Source organism: Astatotilapia calliptera, chromosome 18 (genome assembly GCF_964374335.1).
Source record: "Astatotilapia calliptera chromosome 18, fAstCal68.1, whole genome shotgun sequence".
Taxonomy (NCBI): Eukaryota; Metazoa; Chordata; class Actinopteri; order Cichliformes; family Cichlidae; genus Astatotilapia; species Astatotilapia calliptera.
Window position 1 is genome coordinate 25,805,812 of NC_137439.1, and position 22,755 is coordinate 25,828,566.

Sequence of the window (22,755 nt, forward strand, 5' to 3'; positions counted from 1 at the left end):
ATGCTGAGCACTTGTTGGCTCTTTTGCCTTCACTCTGCGGTCCAGCTCATGCCAAACCATCTTGATTAGGTTTAGGTCATGTGACTGTGGAGGCCAGGCCATACGGCGCAGCACTCAGTCACTCTCCTTCTTGGAAAAATAATTTCCAAAGCACAGATTTCCACTGGTCCAGTGACCATTCCTTGTGTTTCTCGGCCCAAACAAATCTCTTCTGCTTGTTCCTTTTCCTTAGTAGTTCAGGTGACCCTGAATCCTCCCTTAGTTATGCTGCAATAGACGTAGGCTGCAGGGGGATTCCCATGATGCATTGAGTTTTTCCTTTCCAGTCACCTTTATAACTCATGATGTGTTAACAGACCTCTCTGCATTGAATCATACCTGTTATTAATCTGTCTCTCTTCCACAGCATGTCTTTATCCTGTCTTCCTTCTCTCATCCCAACCGGTCGCAGCAGATGGCCCCGCCCCTCCCTGAGCCTGGTTCTGCCGGAGGTTTCTTCCTGTTAAAAGGGAGTTTTTCCTTCCCACTGTCGCCAAAGTGCTTTCTCATAGGGGGTCATATGATTGTTGGGTTTTTTCTGAATCTATTATTGTACGATCTACTGTAAAATAGAAAGCGCCTTGAGGCAACTGTTGTGATTTGGTGCTATATAAATAAAATTGAATAAAGGCCTGATTCACTCAGTCTCTGCTGAACAGCTGCTGTACAGATGTGTCTGCTACTAGAACTCTGTGTGGCATTTATCTGGGCTCTAATCTGTGCTGTTAACTTGCGATTTGTGAGGCTGGTGACCCAGATGAATGCATCCTCAGCAGCAGAGGTGATTCTTGGTCTTCCTCTCCTGGTAGGTCCTAGTGTGAGCCAGTTTCATCGTAGCGCTTGATGGTTTTTGTGACTGCACTTGGGGACACATTCAAAAGATTGTTTATTCATACAAACACAGAAACACTAAACTTTTGAACAAAAAGGTGAGACACGTTTGGAATCTGAATATTGCTTTTATTTAAATACATTAAAATTTTGCAATGTAACAAAACTATTGGCATATGAAATTCAAACACCATTTAAACGAACAAAACATGGCTCACTTCATTTTGCTGTGACTAGTGTTGGTAACACTAGGTTATTTTACTCCGCTCGCTGTTGCGCATCATTACCCCCCCCCACCCTCTCCCACGTCCCCATTTACACTGTTCACAGACTATCTTACAATAAGAGTGCTGAATAAAAATGAGGTAAGAAAGTGGTTTGAAGATTACAGATCATGCAGAACATGCTGAACAGCAACAAAAATATTCTGTGAAGGAGGAAGTAACAAATGAGAACCAAGGGAAAAAAGAAAAAAAAAAAGAAAAGAAAAAGGTGTGTGTGCATTTCAAAATACATTTACACAGCTTTGGATCTTTGGTTACAAAGTACATGTTTTTACTACTGCCACCGTGCCCGTGCCCCCACCCACCTACCCCGTTTCAGGAAAACCAATGGAGAACTAAAATGTGAGTGAGTGAGGGGACGTGGCAATACTAATTCACCTTTGCCTATCAAATTTTCACCGGAGGCCTTAAGATTTGATATCGGTGGGTAAAAGTCCATCATGCTATACAAAAATATACACTCAAACTGGATCTGGACTGAGCTACGAACTGGCAGTTGCAGCCTTAAAAATCTGGGTTAGTGTTAAACATTTGTCAGAATTTTTCTCTGTTTGTCGGCATTTCACAAATATATAAAGCTGTTGTCTGGGATGTGTGGCCAATCTGTTCAAACACTGGGGAAAAAAAGCAAGAGAGGAAACAAGTCGTTGGGCTCCTGTTAAATAGGTTTTGTTGTTTAAATTGTTCATTTATGAAAAATAGCAGCCCTGTAATAAATAAAAACACTTAACAGTAGAACTCAAAAGAGTGATGCAAGAGTTGGACTTAGTAACGGCAGCGGCGTGGCGCTCCGAGGAAGGAGGAGTAGGAGGAGGAGACAAATAAAAAAAACAAATAAAAAAAACAAACAAAAACAAAAAACAAAAACAAAAAAACAAAAAACAAAAAAACAAAAAAAAAAAACACTCCCAGTTTTTTCTTTACAACATGAAACGGCAAGGCTAAAAATACCCCTCCCCTTCAATTATCTCATTTAAAAAAATAATCGCTCTCTTTTTGACAATCACTCCCCGTCTGTCCGGCAAACCCCTCGCTTTCCACAACAACAACTACTGGTTTCGGGTCAGGTCACAGGTTGGTTTGGCTCGGGCCCGGTCCAAGAAAAGACATCCTCTCTACAAGCCCAGCTGTTAACCAATCTGGGAATACAGCCAAAATGGAAAAAACAAAAGAACCAAAAAGACAAAACAAAAAACCCTCAACCTTCCCCGACTCTACTCTGAACACTTTGTCTCAGTCCGTCTGTTGCACTCTTGATGATTGCATTAACACTGGAAAGGCCCACAGTACAGATGCATACACGCACACATTCTAACACCAATTCACAGTCTTGCTTCCTCACTCGGACACACACACACACTCACACTCGCACAGAAGCACTGTACTCTTTGTGGTCAAGCTGGTGGCTAAGAAGTTCACATACACTAATTGTAATAAGTTGTAGAGAAGATGCTGTTCTGCTTTTCTTTTGTTGGTTTTTGATGCGCTTTCAAGCAGAGGTGACGTTGGGTTGCAGTTGTTGGCTGGGATCGAGCTGCGGCTGAGTCTGGAGCTGCTGGGGTTGGGGGTGGTGCTGAAGCTGGGGGTGCGACTGCGATGGAGGCTGAACTTGAAGCGGCGGCTGGGCTTGCTGCTGAGGCTGGCTGAGTCCTGGTTGGGAAGCCGCGGCGCCCGAGCTGCTGGTCGACTGGGTGGACAGCTGAGATAGCTGCTCGCTGTTGGCCAGAGATTTCAGCACGGCGTTCTCCCTCTCCAACACAGAGTTCCTCTCGTACAGCTCCTTGATCTGCTCCTTTAAGACCTCCACCTCTTCGCGCACTGCATACATCAGATGGCTTTTCACCAGGTCCTGAAGGAGAGCAGAGGGAAACATGAAGTGGGAACTAACCAGTGGTAGGAGCCATTGTCTTATTACATGTATACACTCTCTACATTGAACTCATTCCTAAGCTTTTCATTTAAAAGAGACGCATATATGATTAGTGGTAAAATGAATACTCACCATAGCCTGTTCAATTTTATTATCAATGGCAACAACATTGGTTCCAGAGGCACTGCAAAAAAAGAAAAGACAGATAAAGTACAGTTACACAAACAATCGCATCATGATTACTTTCTATATTTGACTTCTTCCTGCTTTTGTGTTCCCAAACACATCGGAAACATGGAAAATACTGACTTCTATTGAAATGGACAAAAATACTAATCCAACTTGAAATAAAGCAGAACCCCAGATAAAAAGCGAAACCAGATGACACATTGGTGGTCGACCAGTCAAACAAGGCGCCTCAGGCATCTAGGTCAGATCACACAAAAGCACCAGTCACCACTCTCACATCTACGCCTGGCCACCTACAGGAGAAATGACACGAGACCGGGCCCCGGCAACAGGCTCAAGTTTGTTTGAATGATGCATCCGTTTGTTTAACAGCCATGATGACTGGACCGTGCGGATAAATCTCCAAAGGCAGCTGCCAGCTAACCCCACCGCTGGAAACAAATATTCATGCACCCAGATTCACATCAATGTGTAGCTATGATTAAGCGCTATTTGGTCTGACTCCTGTAAATCCATTACAACGTGAAGACACAGCTACAACCACGCGGGGAGGAGGAGCGGCGCTCTTACGTGCGCCGTGTGCGGTAGGAGGGCAGCGGATCGCAGCTCGCGAGCCGGGTCGGGTCCCCAGGGCAGCCCGGTGGTTTGTAGGAAAACGTGCACGGCATGGCGCTGCTGGAGCTCCACCGGTAGCAGCGCACAGAAGGTCATCGGTGCCTACCGGAGGCGGTTTAGCTGGGCAACTGTGACCGCATTTAGAATAATGAAACACGAGCCGATGGGAGGAGAAGTGCGAGGAGCTGAAGGAGGTGGGGACACATGTCTGAAATTATTTCTGGCTCTGATGGCTTCATAGTGACTGATAAGTGCAGCGACTGTGCTCGGCAGGGCTACAAGTGCAAGTTAAATGGCCGAGGTGGAACGTGCTTTAAAATATAATTTTGATCCACTGCAAGCTATACTTGCTGATCAAACCAATTATCCCCCACTGTTACATCCAAATGTTACAGAGGCAGCTATAAGCAGGCATATGCTGTGTCTGCAGAATATGTGCAACAGCTGCACAATAACCCAGTTTTCCTCTGGGATTCACCTCCCCCATCCACATTTGTTCCATTAACTTTGTTTAATATCTTCCATCTTGCTCATGGGAGTAAACATATATACTGGTTTATTGAGAACATTCGAAATATCGCTGAATTATTTAACTGTGGATTGATTTACAGACATTGCTATCACTGAAGTTATCCCGGTGATCAGTGATAAGAATAAGTAACCAAATAAGGAATTTATTTCTATTTCTTATATATTCAGTTAATGATGTTTAAAGTTTCTAATAATGAGGTGAGCTTTGTGCCATGTCAGAGGCATAAACAGGTCTGGCTGTTTGTGGGAGGGAACCAATCAAAGTTGGCCTCATCCTTAAGAGGAGCTGAAAATGGTGAAACTAAAACATGCAAACCTGCTCTAGCTGAGTCAAACAATATAAATACAGAAAGTAGAAATTAGCACTTTAAGAAATCAGTAAGATGTTATTACATACTTTCTCCACCAGGGGGACATGATGAGCTTAGCTGTCCAGCTGTATATCTTCTAACTCTGTACTTTGGTGAAAAATCTTATTATAGCAGTGTTTTCATTTTTAATTATCACTTAGTGTCTTAGTAAGATTCCTGATCTCATAAACAAACAAAAGGATCAGTTCAGCTGTAATAAGATGCAGATTTACACCTGCAACAAAAAGCTATGAAAAAAATCATTGCCACCACGCGGTACTAAGGTGCCTTCAAATACATGTAGACTCCTACTGTTGTTCTGTTCCTCTACATGTAACTAGTGTGGGTGTGAGAGGCCGGCAGAAAGACTCGGATGATCTTTATCAGCAGGCTGTACTGTGGAAGGAATGTTCCCCATACTCCTGCTGCTGGGAAACACCGTCACTCACACCCCTGTCCTCCACTCCTACCTCTGGTCACTGCCAGATATGATAATGTCAAACACCACTTCCAAGCCAGCATGTCACACAATGACGGGGGAAAAAAATAAATAAAAAAATGCAGATGTTATGAACAAGATGCACATGGTGCAATCATGGCTAGAGGCGCAGATCACGCCCATCACTTCACGAAATAAAATTCAGCACTCGCTCATTAACGTCTCTTTATGTCGTTCCCTCAGACATTATGTGACCCCCACCATGAGTGCTTATACAAGCAAAACACTTTAAACAAGGAAAATAACATCAGCTTCACCCAGTACCAAACGTGTCTTTAATTTAGACGTGGTGCCGCACTCAGGACCTCCTATAGCTTTCCTCCCTAACAGGAGTTTTCAATAGGCCTGTGCCTAGAGGAATCTCTCAGTCTATAAAATACTGAGCCTTAATGGACTCGCTGGGTTACACCCTTGTTGCTTCACCAGTGGTTTTCAGATAGTACAGCAAACAAAAACATGCTCTGCTAATAACAGGATCACACTCTGCAGCTGCACATGTATAAATACAGGCTTGTTTGAATCTGTTAGAGCCCAAAGTTTGCTTATACCCACGCATGAAGTTATACTTTTGAGAAAGACGAACGGCAGGATTTCAATTGGACCAGCCAAAGACAAAATAAGAAGAGCCGATATAATCTCTTAAAAGAAAAGCAAGTCAAGTTGATAAAACTGATGTGATAAAACTGATGTGAAAAAACTGTAAATGTGACGGGGATGAGACAGGAAAACGATGACAGATGTTCACAGCTAAGGCCAGATGCTTTGTGGATTATACAGGATACAGTAAATTTCCATATTTTCTGGATAAATCTACAGTTAGGGTGGAAACCTGGGTCCAACCCTCATGTGACAACTCACATGGCAGAACAATTGTTAATGGAGGGAGCCATATTGTGCAAATTCTATCAAAACTGCTGCAGATTAACTTCCAGCCTGGTTTCAGCTCTACTGTCATCCAAGGTTAAATGTGATACTCCTCTGTAGTGCCTTTAAATGACCTCATTGTAATTAAAGCAGGGGGGTATGAAGCATTTTCTCCTGGGGTTTCCTCCAGCTGGTTTCCTCCAGCTGGGTTGAGACTATTGTAATCAAATCAGAGAATAAAACGTCCGGGAAAACTCTAAAAAACCCCATGTGCACTGTCAGGGGAAACATGTGACAAGCCAGCAAACTGTAACTATGGAGACTGGAAAACAATAATACAATCAACCTTTATTAAGAGTCTGTCAGAACAAGTGGGTAAATATGATTCTATTAAGTCATGATGGTTTGGGCAGCTCCTCTCGACTATGACTGGACATACAGACTGAAGCAGGCATGTATAAAAACTAAACAAAAAAAAACAAAACACTCACAACAAGTCAAAACCATATTAGGAGACCATCTGGTATTCGAAGTAAAACTTCCAAGAACAACTGGCACTGAGGGAGGGAGGGAGGGGATTTTTGGTTTTTGGGAACTGCACCATCAGTAGTGTTTTGGAGCACTGGTACGAGCTCTGCTGATACACATGATCTTGTTTAAGTCTCTAGAGCTCCTGTGAAAGCCAAGAACTAGTCTGAGCGCCTGACTTTGAACCAAATCACGTTAAATGCTCGGCGGAGCCGCCTCCTCCGTTTTGACAGCATTACAAAGCGAGCACTGTACGACCGCTGATGTATGTGGGGTCAAATCCCGGAGGCCTAAAGGCTGGGCTCAGATGAGGGTCTGAACTTACTCTGCCGCTGATTATACAACCGATCGCTCCTATAAACTTCACCTTCTACACCAACAGGACTGAAGTTTATAAGCTCCCGGCAGAAGTTTGCAGCTTCCCTTACAGTGCTAGCTGTAAAACAGGAATGCCAATAAAAAGTCCATTAGCGCTAGAGAGGTTTACACTAGTACCAGGGCAAGTGGAGCGGCGGGCATGCATAAGTCATCTGCACATCAAATAGTTGTCATTCCTTCTCCCTGAAAGAACTGCTGCCATATTTAAGACCACTAAGTTTCCTTCAGCAACATTAGCAAAAAAAAAAAAAGGAGAAAAAAAAGAGACATGATGATACAAGTTTAGAGCTTGGGAGGTGAAGGCGAGGCTGATCATGTGCCCAAGGACAACAGGTGCACGGGACAATATTGCCCCAATTTAAAGGGGGAAATCTGTGTTCTCTTTCTAAGCAGCTTGGTACTGCAACCACACAAATATTTACTTTCATTTTTATCACAGACCTGTGAACTTCCACAGTTACATTAGACAGCTGTGTCTGTAGGAAGGCAGTCCGCCACAGAGAACAAAATGAGGAAGTGCTATAATTATAACCAAACAGCAAGCCTCAAAACTCGAGCGTGGCTTTGGTGTAATTATGAAGCAGCAGTATATATTTATTACCCAAGAAAGCTGACGGGCTTTATTTGACTTGGTGGTTAACGACATTTTTAAATGTGTTGATCGATTTTGGCAGCATGCAAAAATAAATGAACACATATTGGGTCATGAATGGATAATGATACCAGGAACTGTAAATATTCTGAACCAGGTCTGATATTTAAAAAATAAATAAATAAATTGACAGCTGACGAGACGTTTTCCTTTTTAAGACATCAAGTTTTTGTTGCTCTCTTTATCTGTAAATGTCGTTCTATTTGCTGATAACTCAACAAGGCTGATATTGTCAAATGTATCAGTGTGTTTACCCTAATATCTGTATAATACACCCACAGGTCTGACAGGGGTCAATAGGTGCCATGCCTTTAAGCTCTTCTAAAACAGATTCTTCTGGAAATATAAAAATATATTAAAGAAAAAAGTAAACAAAATGAAAAACCTGGCAGGAGACAGAGGCGACCCTACATGCGTTCTTCTGTTGGGAACATGTGACCCATGGAGATGATCAAATGGGTGAATTTCCTATACAACTGATGTAGATCTACTTTGAGGAGGTTTTTCAGGTTAAACAGGCCTCCACACAGGAAGCATTTCCACCATCGCCCTTACGACTGGTCAGTAGCTGACAAAAGGCTCTGGTTGGCTGGGTAACCCTCTACCACCCCCTCATATGTCAATCGCGGTCATTGGTAGTCACGTCAATCACTTGCCAAGAAGTTAAGAAGTTTACTCTGAACCCTCCTAAATTATGTTGCTGACTGTCTTTGGCCTGAGTGCTTCATATGTAAACGGCCCTTTAAAGTACAAAGCAGAGTTATGGTAGGGTTGCATATGTTAGGGAAGTATAGATGAGGCACAGTTCTCTGTAAACAAACATGAAACGGATGGTTTCACTTCTATACAAAAAGAAATGCAGGAATGATGCTATGATATAGCAGCCCATGTGGTCTTATTCCAGCGGATGGGTGTCATCTGGAACATCATTTCCAACACACGGGTGAAGAAAAAAAAAAAAAAAGACCTTCAGGATATTAATTTTTCACTTTCTCCGCCTTCATCTGGTCGCCTCACACATCATCCCAAACCAACCGTATAAAAGAGTCGGATCACGTGTTAAACGGCCATCGCCCAAATCTATCAAACAAAACTTTGGTTATCTTTGCATCCAAGGAAACAAAAGCAGTCCTTGATGGGACAATGTACCCACAACAACGGCGCTCCAAAAGAAGAAAGAGAAAAAAAAAAAGAAAAAAAAAAAGAATGCATGGGGCGAAACATTTGTGCCATCTTACACTGCTGCTGCCTTCAGCCAAGAGTAGAAATCACGTGCACGCCACGCAGCATCACACTCTAGATAACACCACCACAACGCTGATCTATCTTTTCAAATTTAAATCAAAGCAGCTAAGGCGCCAAAAGGGCTGACATTACTGTATATGCACGCGCATGAAAGTGTGTGTGTGCGTACATGTGTGTGAGCGAGTAGTTCCTCAGCGGCTGGTTGTGTGTCAGCTGTATATTTCTCTAAAACAGTTTCATTTCCTGTCACTGAGATATGGTTTCATGTGCTTCTCTTTTCATTTTTGTAAATGGCATCAGAAAAATGTTCGCCCCTCCGATTGTCTCGCTACGCCATCTACTTACCTCGCTGTCATGTAGGAAATGAATCATTTCATGATGAATTTAAAATGTAACCGTGAATAAAAACCATTTGGCAGGAAAGAGTGCAGAAAGAGCGCACTAGAAACCTGGCTTTACTCAGGTTCATATTTAACTCCAGTGTTGCAGAGAGCATGCACACACTCTTCACGCCTCTTTTAGCCACTTTAAAGCTGAAACAACAAGTTTAAAGTATTTTCAATGGATTGTTTTCATAGTTTGAGGCACTTTCTAAGAATTAAAAAAAAAATAAAATAAAATAAACTTCGCTGAACTTCGAGTCATCTCTGAGCCACCAGACCAGTTTACTGCTTTACACGGAACTGTATGCATGTTTAAACCATGAACATCAACTTAAAAGTCCTATCAGTCTGCAGAACTGCTCTGATCGAGTTGTTTCATGTTCTTTGTTGTCACTTCACAATACTTAAACCAGAATGACATTTAGAAGTGTCAAGCGCTGTTAGATGTATTTGATGTTTGAGAGCACAATATTGCTCTTTAGCATTACAGAAGAAGGCTACAGTGTGGACATCTCCATTCCTGTGATCAACAACTGTGTACACTACCAGACTATCCTAGAGTTTGCACTACGAAACACAGTCAGCTGTTGGATTAATAGTGGCCGACTGAAAAATTTCAACGTTTAAGTGACACACACACACACAATATATGACATCTTAAAAAGAGACTGCGTTAATTTGCTAGTGAGAAGCAGTGGGAAAAATAAATAAATAACAGAGCGAAGAGATGCCGGTTGAGAAATCTACTGGCTAATCCTGCGCTTGCAGCCAGGCTTCGTTTCCAAACTCAATCCATGCACGTGGAAAAAGCAAAGCTCGCTGCTACTGAACACTGCACACACAATGTTACACTCTTGCAGGCCTGCCCGGACCAATCCAGTACTGTACCTATCAATGTGCGCCTTTGAGTCTCTTAATCTGCTGCCAGACTGGAAGGCCTGGTAGAAAGCCTTGGAGGGATTCCTGTGTCAACCGCATTCAGGGAAGAGAGAAGAGACAGAGTGAAGAGCTGCGACAGTGAAAACAGACTCAAGTTTGACTCCTACAAATGCTTTCTCACACATCTTCAAAACTCTCTAGCAGTAAACATGACTAGAGTTAAGGCTCTTAGTCTTAATGGGAAGATTCAAAGAGAGTAAAGCAAAGGTCTGAGGTCTTCAATTAAACACAGGAAGTTATGTTCAAAGGTGGGGACAGCTTCAAACACATTAAGGACCTCCCTCCAGCTTTTAACCGTCAACATGCTGATCACTCAGTTGTACTCCCTGATTTCACCCTCAACTTGTACTCACACTCACACACACTCACACACACACACACACACACACACACACACACACGTAAATATCATTTGTCTTGGATATTTGAACGTCACTGCAGAATTGTGCATGTGCAGACGAGGGATGGTAAGAATATTTCATATATTTTAAACTCAAATGACTTGCGCAACTACTTCTAGTTCAAAAATATATATGCTTTTCCTTGATGATATATAACAAAGGTTTTGGTTTAATTAGTAAAATTAGCATTTTTAAATAGCCTTTTTTAAATCGGGGCTTCATTTAGGCAAGCAGAACAGAACAGACATTAAGCAGACTATCCTTGCTTACATAATCATCTCCTGGAGACGATTCTGAGCCAATAAAAACCTGACAATGCAGTTTCTATTGCCAGAATGCACTCAAATGTTTTCTGCCAACTACCACTGACAAACAAAAACAGAAGAAACACATGACTACTTGCTACGCTGCAGATCAGAAATAAGGGAAGTGCAAAATGCTAAAATGTTAATTTAAATAAATATCTGTTAGTTGCTTAGCTTCTTCTCACATTATCTTTGAACATATATCCAGTGTAAAATTAACGTGACACAATCTGCAACTGACACTGATAAATGTCCTTGCAGTTGCTAACAGGCCAGTATCTTTCCAAATGGAGGATATTGACAGACACCAAACGTTTGGCCAATTTATCTTTAGCAATGCAGCCGTAGGAGAGTAGATGTGACGGGAATGGTGAGCATCTTCCAAGAATGGCAGGGATTCCCAGTGAACAGAGTGGTATTTATGCCTAATGACACTAGAAAGCAGTTTTCAAATTCTGCTGGTGGGAAGACCTTTAAAAAAAATGTTTTTAAGAACCTTAGAAAAAAACAAAAAAACGACAACAAATTTTATAGACACACAAATACACGAGCACAACTGCTTTATTGCTGGGCTGATGTTATCTGTATCTGCATTTACATTGGCCAATAAATGAACATTTAAAAAGCAAAAAAAGAGATGCGAGAAACACCCTTCAATCATGCCAGGCGTATGGATACTGCACAGACAGCCCACCAGGGGGCACTCTACAAATTTCCTCATGTCAAGACGTGTTTGAAATGCCACAAAAACGACTGTAACTGAGCAGAGGTGGGCAATTTTTAGAAGAACCTGTTAACAGTTTGTGTCTTTAAATAAATAAATAAATAAATAAATAAATAAATAATCGGCTGATATGACAGAATATTGATTTTTTTTTTACATGATCAAATATTGGTATTGATGAGGATGAAGCTGGATCTTTTTCCTGATCAATTCCTGGTTAATTTGAGTCAAATACAATCACATTATTCAATTTCACTCTACCCCCCATATTCCTGGTAACTAGCTACAAGTACACTGTGTTCTAACAACACATGCATGAGGGGAAGGCAAAGGAAATCCCCGTACCCCCCCCCCCAATCCCAACACACAGACACACAGATATACTTCATTCACTCTCAGTCTGTGCATTTTAAGACTGCTTCTTTCTCACATTCACACGAACACAGATGCGCACTGACTGCACGTGCACACACACGCACAGTAAAGTGTAGATTTACAGCATGCGTGTGGATATTATAGCAGCCAAGGCTCTTTTCCTAGAAATTTCTGGCACAAACTGCCTTTGTCACATTACCTCATGACTTAACACTCTCACTAGCTCTGGCTCTGCTTAATATTACTTTGTGGCCTGCAAATCTCTGTACACACACACCCACACACGTGTGCCAGGCACGCCTCCACAGGAAAACCTCAGTTTTTCAAGGCTAAAGCTCTGCACAAGTCCTATATCGACTGAAATCAACAAGGTCAGATGACTTGGAGTTGGGTAGCCTCTTGATGAATGAGGTAAGAACCAGAAGAGTCATCATTCTCTGTCTTCAAGTAGCAAACTCTCGACTCTCAAAGGCTGTCTTTGTCAGTCTAAAAGGCAACATGTCAATATCCCTTTATGAAAGCTGCTCTTTGTAAACCAGACAGTCACCGTGTTCAGCAGCTGAGAACATGCGGCCTCCTCCATAAACCCCAAAATCCAGAGTGTGTGTGTGTATATGTGTGTGTCATACAAAAGGAGGGAACACATAACCCAACAGATGTGCACACACAATGAAAATACCCCCCCTCTTTTTTAACCACTCTCTGAGATCCCACAAGGTTACCTGATTGAAAAAAAGAAGGTTGCACATGCTCAGGCTTTGCTCGAGACGACCCTAAAGCTAATGTATGACCAGGCAGCAGAAAATAATCTGAAAATAACTCCTGGATGCATTTTTGCTGGTTGATGTCACACATTAAGCTGGGGCATGACACGTGCATTCTTTATTTATTTATTTATTTTTATCTCTCCCCCCCCCCCTTGTTTCTGCAAACCAGTGGTTTGCAGGTTTAGGTCACGGTGTTGAACCTCTTAATAACCTTGCTAAGTAGCTGAGCATGTGAAAAACCCACAACAGCCTTAAGTGATGAAGCAAAGGGGGAGCGGGGTAGGAAGCTTGAGTTGGAGAGCGAGAGCATGCAGAAGTGCAGGAGGAGAAAATATCAAAGAGCAAAAGTGTGAGAGGGAAACACGAAGACTACAAAAAGGTGTCAACCTAGATATTTTCCTCTCCAGTCAAGGTGTTGCAGAGGTGGCATGGTTCACTCAAGGTCCCCCTCACAGCAGAAGCACCAAAACTTCAAACCGGGGCCAAATGAGCTACAGAGTTTTACAAAGGTGGGGAAGTTTGCTCTTCTGTTTGCAGTGCAAATCATCCCCTTTCTACCCTCCATCAAAAACATGGCCATTGGATGAATAGAGAGTGTTTGAGTTTATAAAAAGGGGGCTGAGGGATCACTAACAAACTGGTAGTGTTGGTACTAACTGGACAGGTAGAGTAATCTGGAGGCAAGTTGTGCACAAAGAAGAGGGAGAGGCTATAAGGGGCTGTTGAAAGCTCTCATTGTTGGTGCACATGAGGAATCAGGTTTTCAGCAAAATCCATATATCTGCCACACAGCACAAGTAGGTCAAAACTATTTAGATTTCAGTGGCCTCGTGAGATTTCTTTCAGCAGGTTTTAGGTTGTAGTCAAGGGAGATGGAGAGCAAGAAGGACCCAGAGCAACTGCACGATTACAGCAGAGCTACCAGAGGAGACTGGAAACCTGGATTTTAGCGTTCAAACTAATTTATAACCTCATGTTTAGCATAGCAAAACTAGGTAGTTGCATTTTTTTGATCTTGTCGCTCCTTTTAGGGCACTCCCCAAGAGTAACCGAACACTTTTAAATCTGCTTTTATCAAGCTACTTTTAGAGATGCGAGGAAATAGCACATTAAAAAATAAAACAACTTTTAGTTCCAGAGTCTAGTTCCTGGTATTAGATGGAGCCTTAGGAGTATCTAAACATATCCCACATGCGTAGATCTTAAAGTGGATTGTATCCAGTTTCTGAACCACTTATTCAGCTTGGGTTTGAGAGGCGGGGTACAGCCTGGACAGGTTGCCAATCATAGAGAGAGACAAGCTTACACACACTTTAGAATCACCAATTAACCCAACAAGTATGGTTTCCTTCCACAGCCGAGAGACAGAGCACCCAGAGGAAGCCCATGCAGGCACAGGAAAACATGAAAACTAAATTGCATGTAGTGGAAAATAACTGACAGCAGCAGTATGTGTAGATTAAAAGACTTGGGCTAAAAGAAGCTGGTATTTAATTGACCAAAGAACAAAACTGCTTAAAGACTTTTTCAATTATTGTGTCACTTGTTAATGTTTTGCTTTCCACAAGCAAGATAAAAAGAACACTGTGAGCTAAGCTTATCTATAACACAGTACAGCACATCCCCAGTTAAACACCGGACCAACTTGGTGAAGCTGTTCTGCTTGTGAGAAAAATGAAGAGCTTCAGGTGGGATGCAAATTAAAAACTGAGTCCAAAATACACAACCCCTCCAATCTTATCAGTTCTTTTTAATCCGTACATGCCTGCTTCTCTAATGGCTGCACACATAAAACTGACATTTTGCACGCCCGAGTCACATGCTAGCCTTCTTTCTACACCGGTGGTGAGACTGACATAAGAAGACCGTTGCATTATTTCAGATAATCCCACTGGTCTCAAAGAAAAAAAGAAACAAAAACACAACCTGTCAACATGGATTCTGAGCCTCTACACCTGGGGTGGAGGGGTGGATGACTGCAGCAAAGCCTACAGACAAACTGACTAATAGTGCCGGTCAAACTAGAACAATACACCCTTCTTTTATAAAAATAACTCAAAGGCTGAGATTAGGCTGGGGTCATAGAGGAAGAACAACTTGACTAGTGCACACAGAAACACACACCTAAAGTTGAGGCTCCATTTCAATATTTACAGCCAGAAAAAGAGAGTATTACATTGCTGTTAAATGCAAATAAAGATCTACTGCTCGCTGCTGTGCAGCTCAAAGGGTATTACAGCCGAAAGGCAGATTAAAAACTTTCATTCCAATCAAAGCCACTTTTTTTTTTTTTTTAAGTGTTGACTTGTACCTCAGTGAAGCACTGTGGATAAAATGTACCCACCAAATGTCATATGATATGACCAGGGAGCCCCAGTGCGGAAGCAGGGAGTCAGCTAAGGAATATTAAATGAATAGAAGGTGGAGAGCAGTGTGAGCGACTGTGACTGAAAACAGGATACAGCAGTTAGAGGAGAGGTCAGCGATGGGAGGGAAAGACCCTGTGGTACATGCTGTCTCTGTGTCACACTCACTCTCACACACAGAGCTACCACTTCCACTATGACTAAAAATGAATAAGCAGTTCTTATCCACGTCCACCCCCAGCATGGATACTTGTGCACACATACGCAAGCGCTCATGGAGTCCAGCCATCCCCTTAAAGACACACCTCTTATCCACCCACACGAGCACAGTCTCTCAATTCACTGTGGCAGTAACTATATCGCAAACCTGGACTCCCCTCCTCTCTCCTACCTCCTAAGGAGTCTGATCTTACATAAGCTCCCGTTATGTGAGGACAATAAACCATGCCCCCCCAGCATGAGGCTCAATTACATACAGACTTCAGTTGCAATACATTTATGATGAGTTTGCAAAATAGCAGCCATCCCCCCCTCTGTGAGTACGGCAAAGACATTATGGCAATCCAGAAATGTTGTTTTATGCCTTCGGTTGTTGAAGCCATCTGGGAAACATTAAGCTGAGAAAACCATATTCTAAAAATGAGAACAGCACCTTCAGTCTCGAGTATATATAGCCATTGTTTTATTTTAATTACTTGTGAGCAAAACTAAATGGGGGAAGGAAGCTATGGACAAATGTAAGAGTCTTTCCAGTTTCTGCACTATGAAGTCTATAACCCTTTAAAAGATGCAATAAATACTATGTAATGCATGTTTTATTGGGAGGTGTTAAGACACTTGATATTAACACTCAGCATAAGAAAGAAAGCTGCCATTACTAATAAAACCTTTAATGAACTGCATGCATAAAAATCATACATACAAAAGACCCTGAACTTTTGTATACATGTTACACATATCTAGTACAAATGGATATATTAAGATGGCTAAGGCCCCAATCAAACCGATCAACAATCAGTGGTAACTACAGGTCAGGAAAGACGTGTAGTCCCCGATTATAGTCACAGTGAAACTGACTGCTAAGCCCCAGTCATGCTGACCTAGAGGTCAATCAGTGCCCCCTGGTAACCACCTGTACCTAAACGAACGTGTGTACTCCATGACCAGTTGGTGAATAGTTGCTGTCAATCCCCAGTGTGACATTAGTCACAAAGAAGTATACGTTACTATACTGAAAACCACCTTGTGAATGTCTTAGTCTTGTTTTGCTCTTCTTTCCCCTAACCCTCAACTGGTTGGGCTGGATGGCTTCCCCTGCTCGAGCCTGGTTTCGCCAGAGATTTCTTCCTGTTTCAAAGGGAAATTTTCCTTCCCACTAGGGCTGTTCGATATAACGATATATATCAAATGACGATATAAAAACGTCTATCGTTTCATTTTACACTATCGTTTGTTTCGTGGTGTCGCAAAATAAACTGTTTACGGCAATATTTTTTCATCGTTTTGATGCTCACTGCAGTGGCTATATTAATTTCTTAAAGTTCTCTCTTTCTCTTATATTTAATATAACCACACTATTGAAGGACAAGCGCCTGTTTTTATGCGTTGTGGTTAGCAACAACGACGGTAACGCCATCGTGTGTCCGCTTGTTTATGTTCCACATAAACCTTTCACAATAAAGCACAAGATCCTGTTGAGACTTTTCAAAATAAACTGAATCACGTGAAAGAGCAGATTATTTACAGATGAGAAGTAAAAAAAAAAGAGCCGTCAGGTGCTAAAAAACAAACCTTAGACTCAAACGTCAGAACAGGCTTTTCCCCGCAGCACGCTGTGTAATAAATACTCACAAAGAAAACGTCGGCCGTTACAACTTATGTCTAAAAATGTCGAGTTTCATGCATCGGTTAAAACACTCGACTCCAGCTACATGACGCGCAGCTGGAAACACTTCCCGCAAGTCGAGCTGCCCGAGATTCACAGAATTTACAGAAAATGTTACATTTTTGTGATTTATATCGTTATCAGGACGATAGAATTCTTATATCGGGATATGAGATTTTGTTCATATCGCACAGCCCTACTTCCCACTTTCGGCAAGTGCTAACAGGGGGTCGTCTGATTGTTGGGTTTTTGTAATATTGTAGGATCTTACTAAATAAAGTGCATTGCAGAAGCGATTGATGTGAATTGGCACTGTAACTGGACAGTTACACCCTGCCTTTTGTTGAAATGAATGACTTATTCCATAGTGGCCTTATCATTTCTGAGCTACCATTAGCTAGCGCTGCTCACTGTTACTGCTGGGAGAGGAAGAGAAAGCACTGAGGATAGGCACTAGGGAGTGAGTTTTGTGCAAAAATCTGTCCAAAATACCTCATACAGCAGGCACTCCACGGGGTGAGTCAACCAAGAGAGTCGGGAAAGGTCTCACTTTTTTCACACTTATGCTACAGTCTGTTTATTTGGCAATAAAAAGCCTAATTTGTGTCTACAGAAAAAAAGAGAAAGTTTAATGAGCATGAATTTTCTTGTTGTTTGACACATGAGTATGGAGAGAAACAAACAGTGCAGTAGAAATGTAGAAATTAAGAATGGAAACATGTTTGTTTGTTTTTTTTTTAAAGCTACGTGTGCCAGGCATAGCTAAAATGCCTACTAAAGAGAGGCACAGCAGGTTTCAGTACGCAACTTCTTCCTCCTCTTCTGTGCTTAACTCAGTTGCTGCAGTAAAGGAATGTCATTCAACACTTCATCTGTACGTGAGCAACTGTGATGCCTCTTCTGTCAGTCAGAGGGGCAGACAGCATGCTGACCACACCAACAGAGAGCAGTACGCTAGCCGGTGTTTTGAATGACTTACAGATGAGTGTGAACCCTTACTATGAAACATGTATGTTTGCTCCTGTCCAAAGGCTCTAAACAGAACAGGGTAATTTAGCCTAAACTTGCATTGCAAAAGAAAGGGGCCATTGCGTGACAACGCACAGTTGGTTGACACGCCCCTTTGTGAGGTCTCTTATCGGCAAAACAGGGGCACAGTGGAAAAACTACTGCTCAGTGTCTGATAGTGCTTGGCTGTCGTAAGAGACCCCTGCTCTTATCACCCCGGGAGCTCGGTCTTCTCACAAGCAAACTATAGGTGCTCCAAAAATCTAGCGCCCGAAGAGAGTGACATTATCACAGACATTAATAACCTTTGAAATGTCACCTGATATTAAAAAAGTGCACTCAAAATAACTGGCTTGTGGTCATTACAACTTAAACAGATCAAGTGAAGAGCTGAATATAAACCTGCGAAGCTCATCTCCCTCTCATGGTGCGAAAGACTTTCAGGATGGACACATACTGCAGAGATACTGCGTGAAACTGATAAAACAAAGCTTAAGTTGTATGATTTGGCTTGCTGGTTGGACATGCTTATATGAGTCAAAAGCTGACATGTATTTCTCATAGTGGCAGCTAAAGTGTTTGGAAGGCTTTTTGAGTCCAATTGCAATCATTTGCATCAAGAAAATAAATTGTTCTCGATGTCATGAGTGATATCTGTGCAAATGTATTTATGTTATTGTGTGACACAGACTCATCAGTATCTAGTAAGATAATCTCCGATGTCCATTTAGAAATAACATCCATAAATAATTCAAAAATGATTTATAAGTGCCAAAATGTAAACAAATAAAGGATTTTTAAAAAATAAAACAAAATAAAAGCCAGTCACAGAAATGACAGAAGTCATCGAAGCACTTTAAACTTCCTTGAAGTGCACATTACAAACTGACACTTCAACATACAGCTCGAGAGGAAGAAAGAAAGTAGTGCCAGTGCTCTGCAGGCTGCGTATCCTGTCTGGTCTACATTCTGGTACATCTCTAAGACTGTAAATGGAAACCACTGAGAGATTTCAGGCTTTAAATCATTTCCGCTCATGTGTGCCATCTACTACTGAGAGAAAGATCATTTCTGGAAGAGATGCAAACTTCACATACTCCTATTTTTTAGTTCACAAATCAAATCATGCGGAATTGTGATATCTTTTGTAGATGACATTTGCTTACAAAGAGACTCCTTATGTGACACCACATCACAAATTTAACAATGTAAATGCCCAAAACTTCTCTAAACATTTTTAGTGAGCAGTACCTGGTGGGGCTAACTGTAGCAATGCCCCCCCAAAATACATTTAAAAAATAAAATACTCTTCATTATGTTTGTATCAGAACGGATTTTCTAAAACAGGACCTGACTTAATAAAATCTGCTGTACATGTGCAGTGCAGCCTCAGTTAGCCTGGCTAACTGAACACTGAACTAACCTTACACATAGTAGCAACCAGCAAAACATCTGTGAGGTTTGCAGCCAAGGCCATCACCTCACACACTGTCCTAGAGGGTGATAGCTGGAGTAAAAGCTGGAGACTCACACGTACACACACACCCTTACACACAAGGAGTCACAGAGTCACTGTGATACAGGAGCCATGTGTATTTAACAAGTTGTTTCTTGTGCTGGGGAAGTGTGCTACACTCCACTGACTGCTTTAGGCCCCAATATTAAAACAGCAAACATATTTCCTTCCTGTGTGCCACTACTCTCTTCCTCGTCATACTCCCCTTCCTCAATACCTCCCTGAAACTACGGGGAAAACCCTGTCCGTATTAACAAGCACACAGTGCTGCTGTTTGTTACGGCTTTTCATCTTTCTGCAAATGGCTAAACGTGTGACAAACTTCTCCCCTGCTGTGGACTAAATTAAGCATGTTTAGTCCTTGCATGGTCATTGTGATTTTTTGAGCGGTGTTCATTACGGGTAGTTTTAGAGAGGATCAGCAGTGATGATGTGAAGCTTAACAGGGATAGGGATATTAATATAAAGACTTGGAAATATATTACCTGTCCTCCTCCCCGTCGACAGGTATGTGGATTGCAAATATGCTGTTGACAGTCGGAGTGGTGAGCTGCAGGCTCTCAGGCATGAAGGGCTTAGCTGGTTCCTTCACAGAGACAACTGGAGACTGTATGTTGATGATTCCATCTGACTTCCTCCCACCACCAGCTTCCACCTGACCAAATGCAGTCACTGGGAGGCCCTGTGGCCCCAAAGCCCCTGCAGTGTTGCTGTGGGCTATCTGACCTGGAGGCAAACTCGGGGTTGTCACATTTGGCTTTGCTGCACTGGAGGCACTGGGCACAACAGTGGGCACAGTGGGGGGCACACTGGAACTCACTGCAATGGCAGGCACGTTTTGTACACCAGAGGATGGAGGGTGGCCGTGGGGTTGAGGCTGTCCAGCGGTGGCATAAAGATTCACAGTCTGCTGCTTCAGAGCAGATCCACCAACCAATACGGGGCCTCCAGCAGCTCCCATCCCTACAGTCTGCTGCTGCAAGACAGTTGGAGCTGGCTGTCCAGCAGGTAGAAGTACTCCTCCTACTGCTGCTCCAAGAACATCTACAGCCTGACTTGGCGCAGATGCCCCTCCAGAGGCTGTAGGCATCACCGAAGTGGGTCCTTGTCCCTGGCTGGACACTGGGTGGGGCTGGCCTGAGGCAAGCCCTGGTGGCAGGGGTGCAGAGTGGTGCTGCTGATAGTACTCTGCCTGGTTCTGCATCAGTCCAGGTGATTGGCCGGCCAGGTGCTGGCCCACAGGAAGCTGTTGTTGCTGCTGCTGCTGCTGAGGAGGGTAAGGACTTGGTTGGACAGAGAGAGGCATGATGGGAGACTTCTGTATGAGGACACCGGATTGAGGTGGGCCGTTTTGCTCGACAGGCAGCAGGTTCTGTGGAACAAGAGGCTGCAGACCTGCCACTGCTGGCTGAGCCGGAACAGCCGTAGGCCTGGAGAAAGAACTGTGCGTGACCGACCCACTCACACCTTGTTGGCGGGCGCTGTAGTTTTGATGGTGGATTTGCTGCTGCGGTGGCTGCGCCTCCACCGAGTGCACACGACTAGAAGAGAGAGAAGAGTCCGCCATGGAGCCCAAGCCATGACTCGAGGGCGTTGTTGAGGTTGCGGCAGATCCTCCTGTAAGCCCGAGCCCACTGTCTCTGTCTGCAGCAGGGTCCAGTGCTGTGTTGGCATGTCTCATGCTATCCACAGTCCGACCAACAACAGAGCTCTCAGAGTCCTTCTCATAAAACTCCGTGCACGTCCACCTGCCTCGCCGAAACGGTTCTCCAGTACCATGATCAAGTTTAATGACCCTGAACCGCGAGGAGCAACTCACCGTGGAGGTGGCAGGAGGTGGAGCTGAACTGGGCACTGCAGCAGGTTGGGATGTGTTCACTGACGCACTCGCTGGCCCAGCGCTGGCTGCAGAAGCAGGCTGCTGCTGCTGCACTGGCCCAGCCTGAGTGATAAGGGGTAAACCAGCCCCAGCGCCAATCCCCGGTGCTTGCTGACCACCTTGACTCGAACCAGACACTCCCACTTTTCTGAAATCCCCAGAGGGGTTGCTTGACAGCGCTGACAGCTGACTGGCATGAGGTACGCTTGATGGTGGCATCACTCCGACCGCCTCTGGCTCCACAACATTATTCAGAGCTTCTTCGGATGAACTTATGTCACACGCAGGCTCATAATCAGCCCGTGGCATGTCGTAGATTTCCGACGACACGTCCTCAGTCCGTGACTCGTCTGGATCGTCCAGACTCTCCGTGTCGTCGGCGGCACCTACAGCCGCCACCTGGGCCTGAGTCACACTTGTGATCTGAAAGCAGCTCTTTTTCTTGGCCGGCATTTTCGACATATTGACAGCCTGAATCCAAGTCCCGTATGGCTATGTTTATCCTCAGTCAAAAAGGGGCGAGCTGGCTGCAGCTTTTAAAAGCTTAGAGCATAATAAGCAGCAGACCTGGAGCTAGTTTTCTTTTTAGCCTACCTAACTGTAATCAAGATGTATCTGCGCCATCCTCTTCCTCTCTCGGACTCCTGTTGCGTTTCAAGAGCTCATAACGCAATGCCACACTTCGTGTCGTCTTGTCCAGCAGCAGGGCTTCAGACACGATTACCAACAGCCCGTGCGGTGACCGATCCGCGGCTTTCGGCCCGCTAATGTCCCGGTTGTCCAGTTGTCGAGCGGCCGTTGTCGCAGAGTGGGCTGCCCAGCTGTAGGGGCTACTTTAAGCTGAGGAGGGCCCGTAGCCCTCCACTCACTGAGCTAGCTAACAATTCAAGCCAACTGGCTGCTGCACACTCCCCCTACGTCGGAACAAGTATGTGAGACATCCTTCTGAAAGCGGCGCTGCGTAGCCTCTCGCTTCACCAGCTCAAAGTCATTCGTTGTCGACACTCACTCCGTCGCTGACTACGGTTGAGGGAGAAAGGGGCTCTTAAATATGACGCGTTAATAAAAAAAACCCCAAATGATATTCTAAACAGCGTCTACAGTTGCCTCCCTCACTCAGTCACTCCTGACAAGATGGCTATGTTGTGTGCGACCGCGCTGCATCGTGGGTAGGTAGTGAGCGCAAAAGACGTTTACGTACCAGGCTTTTGAGAATCCATCCTAATGATGCCTTCACGGGCCTTCGGAAAAAAACAAAAACAAATACGTTCACAACTGCACGCACAGAAAGAGTAAAAAGAAATGTTTCAGACATTTGTTTTTAGACTACTC

The 22,755-nt window shown here is 43.5% G+C and overlaps 1 protein-coding gene across 2 annotated transcripts; it reads right to left on the reverse strand.

The window, feature by feature from the left end:
- Nucleotides 1-1,961: 1,961 nt before the first annotated feature.
- On the reverse strand, nt 1,962-22,565 carry LOC113010579 (TSC22 domain family protein 2-like). 2 transcript variants are annotated; one of them, XM_026149705.2, is made up of 4 exons: nt 20,030-22,559; nt 10,147-10,221; nt 3,157-3,208; nt 1,962-3,003 (listed from the first exon to the last, which is right to left on the reverse strand). In XM_026149705.2, exons 1-4 carry the CDS (start codon nt 21,883-21,885, stop codon nt 2,644-2,646), a joined length of 2,343 nt encoding a protein of 780 aa, XP_026005490.2. In that variant the 5' UTR covers nt 21,886-22,559; the 3' UTR covers nt 1,962-2,643. The 2 variants fall into 2 exon arrangements, with proteins under 2 accessions (XP_026005490.2, XP_026005491.2); XM_026149706.2 differs by lacking the exon at nt 10,147-10,221 and having other exon boundaries at nt 20,030-22,565.
- Nucleotides 22,566-22,755: the final 190 nt, after the last annotated feature.